The sequence below is a fragment of the Rhinatrema bivittatum genome, chromosome 5 (assembly GCF_901001135.1).
Source record: "Rhinatrema bivittatum chromosome 5, aRhiBiv1.1, whole genome shotgun sequence".
Taxonomy (NCBI): Eukaryota; Metazoa; Chordata; class Amphibia; order Gymnophiona; family Rhinatrematidae; genus Rhinatrema; species Rhinatrema bivittatum.
The window spans coordinates 81,627,750-81,646,612 of record NC_042619.1 but is presented as its reverse complement, the minus strand read 5'-3'; the positions used below and the strand labels follow the sequence as shown (position 1 = coordinate 81,646,612).

General features: G+C 41.8%; 1 protein-coding gene across 1 annotated transcript in view; it reads right to left on the bottom strand.

Annotated features, from left to right (window-relative positions):
- ZMYM2 (zinc finger MYM-type containing 2) overlaps positions 1-18,863 on the bottom strand; it is a 581,711-nt gene that overhangs the window by 7,890 nt on the left and 554,958 nt on the right. The window contains exons 22-24 of the mRNA XM_029602506.1: positions 13,371-13,485; positions 5,170-5,421; positions 4,939-5,059 (exon numbers count right to left, since the gene is read on the bottom strand). Coding sequence (XP_029458366.1) covers positions 4,939-5,059; positions 5,170-5,421; positions 13,371-13,485 — 488 coding nt within the window. The remainder of the gene's footprint in view (positions 1-4,938; positions 5,060-5,169; positions 5,422-13,370; positions 13,486-18,863) is intronic.

Sequence of the window (18,863 nt, the reverse complement as noted above, 5' to 3'; positions counted from 1 at the left end):
AACCAGCAACTATCCCTCTGTCCTTCATTGATGGAACCTGCCTCTGCACTATCCTGTATCCCCCGGATCACTTCACCAAACTCCCCTCTTTTTTTTTTTAAACTTTATTCAAGGACTATCAGTGCCACACAAAAGGATATTCTGCTAGGACCTGAGAGTCCACAGATAGTACCAGGAACAGAAAGAAGGGAGAAAGAGAAGGGGCAAGGAAGAGAGGAGAAACAAATTGTTTCACTGACCCGTTTCAAATGTCAGATCCCCTCACCCAGGAGAGCCACAGGCCCCAGAACTTCCAGGTTCTTTGAATATCTTTGCCACAGAAGCAGTCACTGCTCCAATCCAGGCCTCAACTGACAGCATGGGATATGCCTGTCCACCATCTGCTAGAGACAGAGAATACTGGCAAGCGGAGTGCTGCATAGGACCCTATAAGGAGCAATATTAGCAAACCAGTTCTCTGCTCTATTTGCTGGTAAAGAAGCATAACCCATGCATCTGGATTGGTCTGGCTAGATACTGAGGAAAAAAGAAATTATGGGAGAATGGAGACACATAGGGGCTGATGCAATAAAAACACATGGTAAAATGGGCGCTTGTGTTGAGCACCCATTTTCCTAATGCGCACACATCCATAGCCGATGGGCGCCTGAAGCAGTATGTACATTATTGGCCGCGATAAAAAGAACGCGTAAAGGACAAATTGTGTGTCCCTAACGCTCAAAAGCAGCAGGTGCCCTGGAGACGTGGCTATGCGCTGGTTAGGAAAATGGATGCTCAATATGAGCATCCATTTTATCCCGCCACTTTTCATCACTGCTTATTTTCATTATTAGGTCTTATTTGCTATGTTTTTCTATTTTAACAATTTTTTGCCCGTACATTTTGTTTGAAAAAAATATTCCCTAAATCTACCTATCAGCTGTTCATGGTATGGTTAAGCTTTACATGCAGTGTGATGCCTGAATGAGGTCCTGATAAAAATATGCAGTTCACTGAATTTACTGAAATTCATAATGTAGGGAATGGTTATGTCAGGGGGAGCTATCAACTGAAAACAAATATCTTCCCAAGAATTAAGAGAAAATACAGAATTAAAATGATTTTAAAAGTAATTGCTAAATTATCTAAAATAATTTTGGCAGTTGTGCAGCTTTAAAACTATTAGGCTATGCTCCTTTGCAAAAAAAACATTTTGTAAAAGTGATGATAATATACATCAAGGTCAACTCAGTGTACAAGTATCATTCTAATATACCCATCTGTTCTTATGGGCATATCTTCCACAAAACTGTGCAGACAAAATCTGAAAAGTTATCTGGTCTTTGCACCTTTGTACAAAATCAAGGGATGACTGGGTAATGCCTTTCTACTGGTAAACCAGAATTTAACATGTGTTACAAAACAAATAAAAAAGTACAATAATAAATACATAAACATGTTACAAAATTAAAGAAATCAAAAGTACATAATAGTAAGTTACATAATGCAATAAAAAAATCAATATTAAACATTAAAATAGAATAAAATGCATAGTACAGCTCTCTCAAAAGAACTGAACTATATAGCTCTGTACAATACTAGTCAACAAAACCTATGACTATACCCTCTACGCAGTTTATATCAAGCAAGAATACCCTGATAAATTTACATTATAAATCATGAATGAATATAAACAGCAACGAATATGCTATGAACTAGCAACTTTCAATGAAATATGAAAACTGCCTATGGTACAAATATTTTGGAGAAAAATACTTATAAGAAATGGTATTTTAGTTATGTTGCACAACCAAGCCCTTGTCTAATACCACAAGACCCACGTCCCTTTGCTGTAATCATAACATACCAGTAGAAGGTGAAGAGCCATATGATCTTTTTCTGCCATCATGTTTCTATTCTTAACCTACTAGAGGACTGGCTTTTACTCAAAACATGAAAAAAGAGAAGCTGTGAGGTTGGTAAAAAGGAAATCTAAGATAAAATATTAACTGTGTTATTCAGTATCTGCCAATTATCCTTTGCATTTGTTTTAGTTTTTGGCTTTTTAACAAACATTCTAAAGTTTTCAGATATGGTGTGCCACAATAGCTGTTTTACAATAGGGTATCAAATATTTCCGAATTAAGACAACAGCTCAGTAAAACTTGTATATCTTTGTTGATGCACCATGGATGAAAATAAATGTAAGCAAATTTCCAACTTACAAACTCTGACAGCACTCCTGCCTGAAACTTCACAACTTTCAAGACACATTAATTAATTGAATATAAACAGAAAATAATTCATTCACTAAATGAATGTAATTAGGCACATTTAAATTTCATACAATATGAAAACCATGCCTATAGTAAAATAAACTATAGGGAGATACTGTTTTATAGCAATTCAGTGGATGCCTCTACATCAGGGGTCAGGAACCTTTTTGGCTGAGAGAGCCATAACGCCACATATTTTAAAATGTAATTCCATGAGAGCCCATACAATATGTTTAAAACTAAATACAAGTAAATGTGTGCATTTTATGTAAGATCACACTTTTAAAGTACAATAAGTCTCTGAAAATATTACACCAGGCCTTAAGACACCAATACATCTCCTATTAGGAAAACGGACCAAGTCAGGCTGCTATAGAGTTCCTACACAGAAACTACACGCCAGCAGAAAACCTCACCTGAATCACGTGCTTGTCCCTCACCTAACATAGAATAAAGAGACCAAAACGCATAACAAGAAGCATGCAGACAAAAACTGAATTGGAAACTGCAACAAGCCAGAGTCTCTGTATGCAGTGTAACAAAGGAAAAAAGAAACATCACCCATCCTTATAAAACAAATCAAGAAATATAAAATCATCAGCAGTAAACTGTACTAACAAAAAGAACATATTTTGAAACAGCTGATGAGTGGAATATCCAATAATTAAAAACTCATATAAAACATTTCCAGATACCAACAAAATATTTCAAAATAGCAGACACAAAGACCCAGTAATGAAAAATAAGGATACAAAATTTTTTTTTGCTTCATACCTGGGAACGTTTGATATCCAGGTGTCCTGAGATTGTTCTGAATTAGCAGGAGGAGGGGTGGTTTGCTTGGAACTTTCTCCTCTCTCAGTCACATACCAGCGCTCTCTCTCACACTGGCTCTCAATTACACACCTATACAAACATGCTCTCAGTACTCACATATACACATGTTTTTTCTCTCTCACTTATATAGGCTCTTAATTACACATTTACACACATGCTGTCTATCTTTTCACGCTTACACACACACACAGGCTTTCAATCACATAAATACATGCTGACTTTTTCTCTCACAAACAGACTCTCATTCACATGCTTACAAACATGTCCTCTCTTTCTCTTTTACACACAGGCTCTCAATCACATACTCACATGCTCCATCACCTAAACCAGCTCTCAATCGCACACAGACACACATGATCTCTCTTACTTATACACACAGGCTCTTAATCATACATACACATGATTTCTCTCACACACAAAGGATCTCAATCATACACACATACTCTTTCACACAAACAGGTTTTCAATCACAAACTTACACATACAGGTTCCCAATGGTAAACTTACATTCATGCTCTCTCTCTCTCTCACAGGCAGGATCTCAATCACAGACATACTCGCTTTCACATGTACAGGCTCTCAATCATTCACATACATGCAATCTCTCACTCACTCACACAGGGCCCCCCCCCGCGGCCCGGAAGAGGAAGTGGAGCGTATCGGGTGCGTGCGCGGCAAGAAGAGGCCACGCGAGTGCGCTCAGCATCGGCCCGAAGAAAAGAAGACTGCAGCGCGGCTCGGAGGAAAATGAAGAGGTTCAGCCGCGGCCGATGGGGACTCCGCCTCCGCGAGGGCTGAAAATGAAGAGGTTAGCGTTGGGAGGAGGCTGCTGCTGCCGCGAGTTTCCAGGGTGGGGAAGAGAGAGAGTGAATGAGCGAGCAAGCATGTGTGTTTGATCGCTCATTCACTCTCTCACCCCCACCCCGGGAACTCGCGGCAGCAGCAGCCTCCTCCCAACGCTAACCTCCTTCATTTTCAGCCCTCGCGGAGGCGGAGTCCCATCGGCCGCGGCTGAACCTCTTCATTTTCCTCCGAGCCGCGCTGCAGTCTTCTTTTCTTCGGGCCGATGCCGAGCGCACTAGCGTGGCCTCTTCTTGCCGCGCACGCACCCGATACGCTCCACTTCCTCTTCCGGGCCGCGGGGGGGGGGGGGGGGGGGGGGGGGGGGGCGGGAAGAAGAGAGCACGCCGGTGCCGCTGACTCCAGCTGTCCTGCTGCGTTCCGCCCGGCATTTTAAGCCCGGGCGGAGGACCGGGGAGCAGCTGGGTCAGCGGGAAAGTGTGGCGAGTGTCTGCGAGCCAGATGCAGCCCTCAAAAGAGCCATATCTGGCTCGCGAGCCATGGGTTCCCGACCCCTGCTCTACATGTAAGTGATATGAAAAAGAATTAAATCACTCCTACAATTATTCTCACTCCTGACAATTATTTTCGACTTGAGATCCCAAGAACCATAGGAAATTAAAAAAAATAATAATTTATTGTCCAATTTAATAAAACCAGAAATCTCAAATGTTTGATCTGTTTGAAGATTACATTTTTTAAATTATACTATTTAAATTTTAAGGTAATCAATTTAATACTATGAAAATGTGTAACAATGAATACATACATTGAAATTTATAGTATGTGAACATTTAAAAGGTCTTTATATTGCAGCTTATTTGGTCTGTCAAAAAAACCACATTAAACAGAGCACTGTGCAACTCCTACAAATCCGTCATCTATAGAGTTTAGTATGTTGGGAAGTAAAGTTAAATAGTCTTTTTTTTAATCCAAGCATCAGGGCTGAAAAATATTTACATTTCATCACATCCAATAATCTAAGTGCACTCTAGATAACTCTTACCTTTTAGACAAGTAGCATTCAAAAATTTTAACAGGACATCTTGAGGGATCAGCTGTGTTTTCAATTTGTTCAAATACTGGTTCATCATCCTCATGTTTTCTTTTCCCCGTAGTAATTTTATCTTAAGAATAAAATAAATACATTTGACCATTTGACAAAATATTCTTAGTAGCATTATGTTATGCTACAGCAAACCTAGTTGCCTTAATCATTCTGGAATGGTCACTGTACCTTCGCCATCACTTCCACAAAGAGGAGACACTTGATATCGAAGACATGCTTTGTTTTCCTTTGTAAGAGGGTTTTTTTTCCACTGCCTAAAAATTGTGCCAAAGGAAAGTCTCAAGTGCTGCTCTACTGTTCTCAGACCAAAATACTTAGTGTTGAAGTAGAACAGTGTAAACAGAAGTGCTAATGGAGAGTGGGATCCCAGCTGTTTTATTTTCCAAAGATAATCTTCTTCAACTCGGGAAAATATTGAACCTTAAAGAATAGAGACAAAGGAATGAGAAATGGGGAACAAAAGATTAAAAAGTAATAGGCCTTTCACAGATAAATAATTGAAAAGCAAGTTTGCTTACTGTAAACTGTTTTCCATAGATAGCAGAACTCGTCTCTCCTAGCTAGTACAGTTTTGAGCTCTATCCAGCATGCTTAGGAGTTCTCATTAAGGGCAGTGCTTCGAAAGACTCCTCACTCTATATCATAGCTAAATATGGCTAGGTAGTCGACTCTACAGGGAGGCAAGTGAACATCTCATGGTTAATTCATCCCTTCATCTATGGAAAACACTGTCTACAGTAAAACTTGCTTTTTCGGTCAATAAGCAGGCTGAATTAGCCATGATCTGTGGGGAGTCCCAAGCTGAGGGTTGCAGAAGAGCATTTACTGAATAAGCAACCTGCATTCCACTGTGAAAAGTACATAGGTACAGGCTAATTGTTAGGGCAGTATCTTTCATCTGTGTAAACTTGGAGCTTCCACAGCACAGGGGTTGAATACTTAAGTAAGCATTTATCAGTTTAAAAAAAAAATTTTTTAAACAAAAAATGCTGAGAAATAATGAATTGTGACTTTGAAAATGTACTTTAAAAGCATACTGGTTTGCTATAAACATACTGTCTGGAATTATCTGTGTCTCTTTCGTAATCCACACAAATCTGACGTTTTAGGGGGTTGAATACTTTTGCAAGCCACTGTATATAACACAAAAGCAATAAAAGAATAGGAAATATGAAATTGGCTTCCAGTCATGTTAAAATAAGAGTATAGCAAAATTGCTTACCTTGTAATAGGTGTTATCCCAGGACAGCAGGATGTAGTCCTCACATATGGGTGACGTCGCTGACGGAGCCCTATCGCGGGAAAAACTTCTGTCAAAGTTTCTAGAAACTTTTGACTGGCAGCCTGAGGCTACTGAGCATGCCCAGCATGCCATGATATTCTCTGCCACAGGGGTCTCACTCCAGTCTCGTATGTAGCAATAAGCTTTAGGAAAAATAAAATAAGAAAAAATCTGAGACCCAACCCCGCGGGGTGGCAGGTGGGTTTCATGAGGACTACATCCTGCTGTCCTGGGATAACACCTATTACAAGGTAAGCAATTTTGCTTTATCCCAGGACAAGCAGGATGCTAGTCCTCACATATGGGTGATTAGCAAGCTAGAGGCTGAGTCATTTCATATTGAGGCAACAGTGAAGTGTTGTTGTTGGAAATGAGGCAGCCGAAGATCACAGCAGGTTGGTTGTAGAAGGAGTTGGGTTTAAACTGGAAACAAGTTCTTTAAGACAGATTGTCGTCCTTCTTTGTCCAAACAGTAATGAGCTGCAAAGGTGTGAAGAGAACTCCATGTTGCAGCTTTACATATGTCAAGGATTGGCACTGAACGATAGTGTGCTACTGAGGTTGACATTGCTCTTACTGAATGTGCCTTTACTCGTCCTTGGAGAGGAAGGCCTGCTTTTTCATAGCAAAACTGTATGCAATCTGCTAGCCAATTGGATAGAGTATGTTTACCCATTGCTTTACCCGATTTGTTTGGATCATAGGAAACAAAAAGCTGATTGGATTTCCTGGGGACTGCAGTGCGGTTTAAGTAGAAAGATAGTGCACGCTTACAGTCCAAGGTAATCCTTGGTGAGAATGAGGCCTTGGGAAGAATGTGGGTAAAACTATGGATTGGTTCAAGTGGAATTCCGTAACTACCTTGGGGAGGAATGTTGGATGTGTACGGAGAACCACTCTGTCATGTAGGAATTTTGTGTAGGGTGTGTATGCTACAAGTGCTTGTAACTCACTAACTCTCCTAGCTGATGTAATGGCTATTAGGAAGATAGTCTTCCATGTGAGAAATTTAAGGTCACAGGAATCTACGGAATCGAAAGGAGAACGCATGAGTCTTGTTAATACCAAATTCAGATCCCATTATGTGACTGGTGGCCGAATTGGTGGTTTAAGCTGAGTTAAACCTCTCATAAATCTACTGATGAGAGGATGTGTGGAGACTGGTGCATCTCTAATTTTGTTATGGTAAGCTGAGATTGCACTTAAATGTACTCTTACAGATGAAGTCTGGAGACCAGATTCGGAAAGATGGTATAAATAGTCTAGTAGAGAAGTAATGGGGGCAAGTGAAAGGATCAATACTCTTGTCTGCACCAGAAAGTGAACCTTCTCCACTTCGAAGAATAGTTCTTTCGTGTTGAAGGTTTACGTGAAGCTATAAGCATTTGAGATACACTGGTTGAAAGATTGAGAGGTTGTAAGATCAAGCTTTCAACATCCATGCTGTCAACGATAGGGATTGAAGGTTGGGATGGCGCAACCGACCCTGATCCTGAGTTATGAGTGGGAGCTACTCCCAGGCGAATTGGATCCCTGACTGAGAGGTCTAGAAGTGTGGGAAACCATACTTGTCATGGCCAATACGGGGGCTATGAGGATCATGGTCCCCTTGTCCTGTTGTAGTTTCACTAGAGTTTTGGTTATGAGCGGTATCGGAGGATACGCGTATAGTAGGCCTGAGTTCCAAGGGCGAGCAAAGGCGTCATTGGCTGGCTGGTTCTTTTGTTTGTGTAGAGAACAGAAGTCCACTTTGTGATTCAGATGTGACGCAAAGAGGTCTATTGCTGGTTGTCCCCAACGTTGGAATACCCTGGTTGCTGAGGGATCCAGGGACCACTCGTGTGGTTGGAATTGACGACTGAGTCGATCTGCCACTACATTGTGTATGCCTGCCAGATAAGTAGCCCGGAGGAACATTGAGTGGTTCAGGGCCCAGCCCCAAATCTGTGCAGCTTCTTGACAAAGGAGATACGAGCCCATACCTCCCTGTTTGTTGATGTACCACATGGCTACTGTGTTGTCCGTTTGGATCAGAACAGTCTTGTGTGAAAGGCAGTCTTTGAACGCGTGTAGCACATAACGTATAGCTCGAAGCTCTAGGAAATTGATTTGAAATGTTGCTTCGAGTTTTGTCCAAGTTCCTTGAGTTTGGAGAGTGTCTATGTGAGCTCCCCAACCCAAGGTGGATGCATCTGTAGTTAATGTTATCTGTGGGACTGGTTGTTGGAAGGGTAGGCCCTTGCACAAATTGTCCTGGTTCACACACCAGAGTAGAGAGGAGCGTAGCTGGCGGGTTATTTGAATTGGAGAATGTAGTGGTTGAATGGCTTGGATCCATTGTGATCGCAATGTCCATTGGGTTACTCTCATGGCGAGCCTTGCCATGGGAGTGACATGAACTGTGGAGGCCATGTGTCCTAATAAAGTTAGAAACTGATGAGATGTTGCCTGTGTCTTTAAGCGAAGCAAGCTTGCCAACAGGGATAATGTCTCTGCTCGATTCTCGGGCAGAAAGGCTCTTGATAGGATAGTGTCCAAGTCTGCACCTATGAATTGAAGTAGGTGTGATGGAGTAAGGTGGGATTTTTGATAATTGATGAGAAAACCCATGGAATGAAGTAGGGAAATGGTTCGACTGAGAGAGATGAGGGCACCTTCTCGAGAGTGACTTCTGATGAGCCAGTCTAGATATGGAAAGACATGCACACTTTGCTTGCGTAAAAGTGCTGCTATTACTGCTAGGCATTTTGTGAATACTCTGGGAGCAGAGGCAAGGTCGAATAGCAGTACTCTGTACTGGAAATGTTGATGACCCACCATGAAGTGCAGATACTTGCAGTGAGGAGGGAATATTGGAATACGAGCGTAAGCATCTTGAAGGTCCAGAGAACAAAGCCAGTCTCCTGTTTGGAGAAGTGGAAGCATGGTGCCTAGAGAAACCCATCCTGAAATTTTCTTTTTTCAGAAACTTGTTGAGATTTCTGAGGTCTAGGATGGGACGTAGGCTTCCGGTTTTCTTTGGAATGAGGAAATAATGTGAATAGAATCCTCTTCCTTTCTGAGACCTGGGCATGAGCTCTACAGCCCTGGCTCTCAGAAGGGTGGATAATGCCATTTGTAGTTGAAGTATATGATTTTCGTTGAGACGATAGTGAATTGGTGGAAAATCTGTGGGAATTGAGAGGAAACAGAGTTGGTATCCTCGGTGTATTATGGATAGGGCCCATTGGTCCGATGTTATTGATGTCCAATTGTTGTAAAAGTTGGACAGTCTGCCTCCTACTGGTAGTGTTGACTGAGGATTCGTATAAAGGCTTTATTCTCTGGAGGTGTTTTCAAAATCCAGTAGCAGGTCCAGTTTGAGGAGCTGGTTGGGCTCTAGCTGTTCTCTGTTGCCTCTGTTGTGGTCTCTGTTGGGATCTAGGCAGTCTCGGTCTAGATGCAGGGGGATAATATCTGCGTTGCCTGTAGAAAGGCTGCCTGGTATCTCTTCGTGGGGGCCTGCAGCCAATATGCATGGAAGAGTCGTGTGGAAGGGAGGATAAATGTCGCAAAGTTTCTGTGTGTTCACGGAACTGGGAAACTGCATCCTGTTCCTTGGAGCCAAATAAATTATCTCCAAGGCAAGGAAGATCGACCAGCTTATCCTGCACCTCTGGTCTTAGATCCGAGGCTTTGAGCCAGGCCCACCTTCTGGCACTAATGCCAGATGCAGCAACTCTTGAAGCCGTATCATAAGCATCATAGGCGACTCTAACCTCATGCTTTCCAGCATCGAATCCATTGTTGATAATAGTCTGTGCAGGTTCCTGATATTGTGTGGGCAGTGACGGCACAAACTCCTCTGTTTCCAGAGGTTTCTCTGGTACTGAGTCATGTATAGGTGGTATGCCGAAATTCTGGAGTTCAGCATTGCTCCTTGAAATACCTTGCGGCCCATTTGGTCCAGGAATCTATTGTCTTTCCCTGGAGGTGTTGATGAATGGGCCCTTATTCTTCTAGATTTCTTCTGAGCCGATTCTACTACCACTGAGTGGTGTGGCAATTGTGTTTTTTGATATCCTGGTGTGGACTGTACCAGATAAGTTGAGTCTACCCTTTTATTCACCGCAGGAACCGTGCAGGGATGCTCCCAAAGACGTTGTTGTAGTTGCAAGAGGACTTCATGAATAGGAATTGCAACTGTATGTTTAGGGGGGTCTACAAACTGGAGGACTTCTAAAGTTTGTTGTCTGGCGTCTTGTTCAGCTTGCAGCTTGAAAGGGATGGAATCTGCCATTTCCTGCACAAAGACTGGGAAAGAAAAGTCCTCTGGAGGAGATTGTTTCCTGGCATGAGGTGGTGACGGATCAGACATAAATGCCTCAGATGAGGGATCTGAATCAGTATCAGACCAAGTATCATAATCTGTAGGCTGGTGGTGAGGAGGTGTAGTCCTACTAGGTGGAGGTACACCAGAGGGTCCTGGTAAAGGGTCATCAGGCGTAACGTCCTCTACCTGCTCTTCTAATGGGTTAGATGGCAGGGAGCCCAGTAATTCATGGTATCTCTTAATAAGGATACTATGCAGAACTGATTGTTCAGATCTTGGAAGCTCAGAGAATGCTGGAAGATGTTGAGTCATCGAGGGTTGCAACTTAGTCGATGACTTCGATACCTCTGTTTTCTTAGCTGGAGGTATAGTGGGTGCCATAGTATACACAGATATCGGTTATGGAACCGATGGAATTGTCGATGTCGATGTTGAGAAAAATGAAAACATCGATATTGGAGTCGAAACTGAAGTTGTTGGTAGTTCCAAGGAACTTGTCATCGATGGAAGCTCTGATATAGTTAGAGGCACTGATACAGATGGTAATTGCACCGATGACATGGCCTCCAAAGACGGCATCGGCATCGGAGTGGTTTGAGGCATCGTTGATATCGATGGCACTTGCTCGATGACTGACATCGGCGTAACCGCCGGCACTGGCGTGTGGGCCAGCATCGGCGATGTCGCCGGAACTTGAGCCTGCAAGGCCTCCATCACCATCTGCTTTATAAGAACAGCTAAGTCTTGAGTAGTCGATGGTAATATTGCGATGTGGGTGTCTACGTTGATGGTGTAGACGAGGGCACCGTAGATACGGAGGTTAGCGGGGCATCGGTGGGTTTGCAGTCAGTTCTCCCTGGGGGGGGGGGGGGGGGCCACGGTGACGCAGAGGATTGACGATGCTGATGCTTATGTTTAGGCCTCAGTTCCAAGACTGACCTGGTCGATGCTGACGACGGGGCCGGCGATGAAGCGTCTCCGGATCCTTCGAGGCGCCGCTTTTTAAGCAGGAGTTTCTTCGTGACTCCTGTTGGAGATGACTTCGAAGTAGATGGTGAGGGAACGAGCTGGAGATGGAAAAGATGAGCCATCTTTTCCTGCCTAAGCTTTCGACACTTCAGGGTCATCTCCTGGCATTGCTGGCATGATGTAACATCATGCTTTTCTCCTAGACAGACCACACATTCAAGATGTGGATCTGTTACCGACATGGTTCGGTTACAGACCGGGCATTTTTTGAAGCCCGAAGCCATGTTGGTATCGACAGCCATCGATGAAAACATTTTTGTGAGAAAAAAGAAGTAATGACAAAAGTGAAAATTCGCTATTAGTTTTGTCACCATCCGGTGACAAATGTAAAGTTAGACCCGAAGTGGGGAAAATATGAGAATTATAGCTGACTTTTTCAATCAAAAAGGGTGAGAAAAACTCACAGGGCTCCTGAGAGCAGCTCGGAAAAACGAAAACTGGAGTGAGACCCCTGTGGCAGAGAATATCATGGCATGCTGGGCATGCTCAGTAGCCTCAGGCTGCCAGTCAAAAGTTTCTAGAAACTTTGACAGAAGTTTTTCCCGCGATAGGGCTCCGTCAAATGATGTCACCCATATGTGAGGACTAGCATCCTGCTTGTCCTGGGATAAATTATGTTTTAACATCTTGTATTGTGTTAGCTCTGGAATAATTTGTTGGCATATGAGTTGATATAAAGAGATTAACCTATAGAATACAGCAAAATCTAAAAGCAGGACTCATAGTAACAATCTTCCAGTGGATAGCAAATATGCACAAATCAGATGCTAAAGGTTGAATCTGCAAATCAATATGCAACTTCAGTAGTAGCACAACTTATAGGGTCTAGCCTACTTAGAAATGGGTGAGGACTACAGCTGTTTCTGATGAAGGGTAGTTCTTAGATGGCTTACCTGTTAAGTGCCTCAGCACAGAACTAATACCATCAACCGTGCATTTTGAAAATAATAGCATTTTTTATTTGAAGTATGCATAATTTTCATAGTAAAGTAACATACAAACATAGAAATGACAGCAGAAGACCAACTGGCCCATCCAGTCTGCCCAGCAAACTTTCACTCTTATTTTTCTCATACTTAGTAAATGACAGTAAAGATCAATTGGCCTGTCCAGTCTGTCCAGTTGTATCTTTCTCAGTTTTGCTACTATTTTGGTTAGATGAGCATAAACATTTTCATACTTAAATCAAAAACAGCTCCTCCCATGTCTTATTTAACCTTAATCCCATTCCTCAACTTCCCTCTACATCTGTCCCAAGCATATTTAAATTCCATTACAATATCGGCCAAGCCATGTCGTCATATTCTGGGTTTTTTTTTGTTTTTTTTTAACAAGATCCATACTTAATCCAATACCCAGGTCCTTTCCCTTTTCTTTCCACCACATTATATAATTCAGTCATCAAAACTAGTGAGGCTGTTTTCTGAAACATGTGGATACCCCATATTTGATATTAACGTTATAACCAGAATTCCTATGGCTTAGAGAATTCTGCAGCGTATAAGATCTGAATTTAGATCTTTGTTTTATGGAATACTGATAGCTAAAGCATAGAGATCTCATCTGAAAGAAAAATTGTATAAGCAGTTAGCTAACTTTAGAATGCATGAAAATGTTTAGCTATTCATCTAGCTTTCTTTTTATTTTTTATATCAGCTGGGGACCATCATAGATGTATCTGAGAGACTGGAAGATGTGTGTGTGTGTGTGTGTGTGGGGGGGGGGCGGGACGACAAAAAAACTTACCATCTGGAAGTATGCTTGGTTGCCAACTTCTTAATATCTTATTTAATTCCTGCCCAAAAGTCTGGTAACTTGGATCAATGAATATATTGTCATTTCTACTGCTTCCTTGCAAGAACTGTAAAATAAGAAAATATCTAACAATAAGCACACAATTATATTGTGCAATTTAACTAAAGTAGCTCTTTCATTTTGAAGAATTTAACTAACATAGCTCTTTCACAAAGCAATCAGCCCTAGACACAAAATAACTTAGAATCCAATATCCATTTTGATGTGGCATGATTTTAAATTATATATTACGGTGATGAAAGTAAATTTCTTCAAGGTATTTACCAATCCATTCATTTTGATAAGACCTTATCAGTTCTATCTGGATTTCAGATGCAGTTAAATCAGTTCTATCAAACTACTGCTCAATTTATCTATTTCAACCAGGATTTTGCAAGGCACAGGTGATTAATACTATCATTACTAGTCAACCATTATTTCCATCCCAATTTTTACCTGACAAATCAGAATTTCAAACTGTGTATAGTTTTCCCAGAAGAGGACTGGCTTAAAGATAGGATTCCTCCTAGACATTTTGTTTAAGAAAATACATAAAAAGATCACAGGATATGTATAAAAAAGAACTAAAAATGAAGGCTTCAAATGTAAAGTGGTACAGTATCATTAAGCAACAGATAATAGTCAGATACCAAGACTAGGTTCTTAAATGCTGATCAACTGTCACAAACAGGTTAGGTTTCACAATAATCAAAGCAAGCAAATTATTCTGATTCTTTAACCAAATATATACATAGAAACGTGACAGCAGAAAAAAAAAAAAAGACCTATCCAGTCTGCTCATCCACCTAATTAGTTTAGCATTATAATTCTCAACACTTCCTTACAGATCCCCTGTATTTATCCAATGCTTTTTGAATTCATTGTTTTTGTCTCCACCACTTCCACTGAGAGGCTGTTCCACACATCTATCCCCTCTCTTTAAAGAAATATTTCTTAAGATTACTCCAGAATCTAACCCTTTTCAACTTATTTTCTGAATATTCGTTGCATATATCTTAAAAACCAGACTCGATGACCAGAGTTCAAGGGTCCCAGATTAAAAAAAAAAAAAAAGGTATGTTTATTGTGAATAGTTCACAATAAACATACCTTTTTTTTTTTTGTTGCCAATTTGTGATGGCTGCCATCTAATATTACCCGGAATAACAGAACAGCATTAAAGACATATACAAAATTTACAGTCCCTGGGGAGAAGGAAGTTCCAGTCATTGCTTAACAGTGGTGATGGGAGAAAAGACTGAATGGCCTATCTAGTCTGTCCAGCCGCCCAACTAATTTAGCTTTACAATTCCCATCACTCCTTCAGATGCTCTGTTTTTATTCCATGCTTTCTTGAATTCAGATACCATTTATGTCTCTACCACCTCCACTGGGAAGCCATTCTATGCACTTACTACCCACGACTCCTTGTTCTAAAACTTCCTGTTGAAAGAGAGCGATGCCTATTGGCTACACTTAGGAACCATGATTGCAGGGTTCTGAAAGAAGCCCTGGTGCATGGATCCTCCACCCAGTGGCGTACTAAGGGGGGATGCGGTCTGTCCCGGGTGACATCCAGGAGGGGGGAGGCAGCTGGAAGGTCAATGGCTGTAAGTGGAGCCCATCTTACTCACGGTAGAAAAAGAGGGAGGCCTCCGGGCTGTGAGCGGTGGGAGCGCTGGGCAGCTGCCTAGAGTGCCATGGACCCATGCAGCTGGCAACCGCATAGCCTTTTCTTCTTCTCGTCCCCTTCGGCCCGGAAGTGGTGGGTCCGTGCGGGCGGGAAGAAGAAAAGGTCATGCAGTTGCGGCCCGAAGCAGGAGGAAGAACAATAGCGCTGCCCCCCTCCCCACTGCAGGAACTAGAGCTGCACCAGCCCCCGTGCTGCATCAAGAAAAATGAAGAGTCCCTGTCTGTCACAGGGGCTGAAGGAGGAAGCTGCTGCTGTGCTTCTGATAGGGAGCAGGGTAAGAAGTGAGAGTGTTTGAGTCTGTGTGAGAGCATGCCTGTGTGTGTGTGTCTAGGAGAGTCTTTGTGTCTGTGTGTTACAGCATGTGTGTATGGGAGTAAGAGCACATGTTTGTATGTGAGAGATGGAGCTGTGTAAAGTGACCCTGTTGCAAAGACCTGTTCTCCAGGTTATGCACTGTCCTCTCGCACAGAGGACGAGTCTCCCAGGGCTACTGCCCAGGAGAGAAGGGTTAGATCAGCCATTACAGCTGGTGATTGAATTATTCGAAATGTAGATAGGCCCGCCTGCTAACTTGCCTGCCTGGTGTGAAGGTGGCAGACCTCACCAGTCACCTAGATAGGATTTTAGACAGTGCTGGGGAGGAGCCAGATTTCGTAATACATGTGGGCACCAACGACCTAGGAAAATGTGGGAAGGAGGTTCTGGAAGCCAAATTTAGGATTTTACATAGTAAGCTGAAATCCAGAATCTCCAGGGTGGCATTCTCTGAAATATTCCATTCCACGTGCAGGTACCCAGAAGCAGGCAGAGCTTCGGCGTCTCAATGCATGGATGAAACGATGGTGCATGGAAGAGGGATTGAATTTTGTAAGGAACTGGACAACCTTTTGGGGAAGGGGAGACTTTTCTGAAAGGACAGGCTTCACTTTAACCAGATTGGAACCAGGCTGCTGCGCTAACTTTTAAAAAGGAGCTAGAGCAGCTTTTCAACTAGAACAAGGGGGAAAGTGGTCACACCACACTGCATGGTTCGGAAGAAGGTATCTTTGAAGGATACTAATGAAACAGGAGAGTTAAGGCATCCCAACTGAGAGGTTCCAATAAAAGCAAAAGTAGTCCATGTGCCTATAAGTAAAGAATCACCTGAGCTAAAGGATTCCAATGTATCCCTATCAACTGAAAAGCAGGTTGTTAATACAAACAAAATACATTTTGAAATGTATGCCGATGCCAGAAATCTAAGACGTAAGATGGGAGAGTTAGAGTGTATAGCAGTGAATGAGACAGACATAACTGGCATCTCAGAGACCTGGTGGAAGGAGGATAACCAATGGGACAGGATTATATCAGGGTACAAATTATATCACAATGATAGGGAGGAACAACTTGGTGGGGGTGTGGTGCTTTATGACCAGGAGGCCATGGAATCCAACAGTATAAAGATCATACAAGAGACTAAATGCTCAGTAAAATCTATATGGGTAGAAATCCCATGTGTGTTGGGTAAAAGTATAGTGATATTACCATCCACCTGGCCAGAATGATGAGAAGGACAATGAAATGCTAAGAGAAATCAAGGAAGCTAACCAAATTGGCTGTACAGTAATAACAGATTTCAAATACCCCAATATTGACTGAGTAAATATAATATCAGGACATGCTAGAGACAAAATTCCTAGATGGAATAAACAATTGTTTCATGGAGCAATTAGTTCAGGAACAGACGAGAGCAGGAGCTATTTTAGATCTAATTCTTAGTGGAACGCAGGATTTGGTGAGAAAGGTAACAGTGATGAGGTTGCTTGGCAATAGTGATCATAACTATCAAATTTGATCTAATGACTGGAAAGCGGACAATATGTAAATCTACAGATCTAATACTAAATTTTCAAAAGGGAAACTTTGATAAAATGTGGAAAATAGAAAAAACATGAAAGGTGCAGCCGTAAAGGTTAAAAGTGTACAAGGGGATAGAACAGCTCCCCTATGAAGAAAGGCTAAAAAGGCCACGGCTGTTCAGCCTGGAGAAGAGTCGGTAGAGGGAGGAAATGATAGAGGTCTTTAAAATCAGGAAAAGTCTAGAATGGGTAAATGTGAATCGGTTATTTACTCTTTCAGATAATAGAAGGACTAAAGGGCAATCCTAATTGGAGAAAATTCTTTTTTCACTCAACGCACAATTAAGCTCTGGAATTTGTTGCCAGAGGATGTGGTTAGTGCAGTTAGTGCAGCGGGTTTAAAAAAGGTTTGGATAATTTCTTGGAGGAGAAGTGCATTAACTGCTATTAAACAACTTGACTTAGGGATTAGCCATTGCTATTACTGGCATCAGTAGAATGGGATCTACTTAGTGTTTGGGTACTTGCCAGGTACTTGTAACCTGGATTGGCCAGTGTTGGAAAACAGGATGCTGGGCTTGATGGACCCTTGATCCGACACAGTATGGCAATTTCTTATGTTATGTAACAAGCGTGAACATTGTTTAAAAATACCACCTTAGAAGCGCAGTCCACTCATTAAGAAAGGTGGAAGGAAGGCAAAACGATTACTGGCATAATTAATAGGTGAGGTAAAAGAGGCTATTTTAACCAAAAACATCCTTCAAAAATTGGAAGGATCCATCTGAAGAAAATAGGAAAAAGCATAAGGATTGTAAATTTAAGTGTAAAACATTGATAAGACAGAGAATTTGAAATGAAGTTGGCCGTAGAGGCAAAAACTCATAATAAAATCTTTTAAAAATATATCTGAAGCAGGAAACCTGCAAGGGAGTTGGTTGGACCATTAGATGACCGAGAGATTAAAGGGGCTCTTAGGGAAGATAAGGCCATTGTAGAAATACTAAATTAATTATATGCTTCTGTGTCTACAATTGAGGATTTATTTTATTTATTTATTTAGTACCTTTTTATACCGACATTCATGATACAGATCATATCATAACGGCTTACAAGGAACAGGGGGATTTAACATAAACCAGAACATTAACCACAAAGAAGAGGCAAAAGTTACAATAAAACAAGGGTAGTGGAACTTGGAAGATGAAGAAGCTGAGGTAGATAGGAAACTCAGTAACTATAGCAAATCATTTACAATGTTTGAGATGGCGTAATGGTCAGTTGCAGTTCCTGAGATGGATGTTGGGGAGATACCTGTTCTGGAGATGGTTTTTCAAGGGTGATGAGTGAGATGAACTGAACCAAATCACTGTGAACCTGGAAGATGTGGTAGGCCATATTAAGAACATAAGAAAATGCCATACTGGGTCAGACCAAGGGTCCATCAAGCCCAGCATCCTGTTTCCAACAGTGGCCAATCCAGGCCATAAGAACCTGGCAATTACCCAAAAACTAAGTCTATTCCATGTTACCATTGCTAATGGTAGTGGCTATTCTCTAAGTGAACTTAATAGCAGGTAATGGACTTCTCCTTCAAGAACTTATCCAATCCTTTTTTAAACACAGCTATACTAACTGCACTAACCACATCCTCTGGCAACAAATTCCAGAGTTTAATTGTGCGTTGAGTAAAAAAGAACTTTCTCTGATTAGTTTTAAATGTGCCCCCATGCTAACTTCATGGAGTGCCCCCTAGTCTTTCTACTATCCGAAAGAGTAAATAACCGATTCACATCTACCCGTTCTAGACCTCTCATGATTTTAAACACCTCTATCATATCCCCCCTCAGTTGTCTCTTCTCCAAGCTGAAAATTCCTAACCTCTTTAGTCTTTCCTCATAGGGGAGCTGTTCC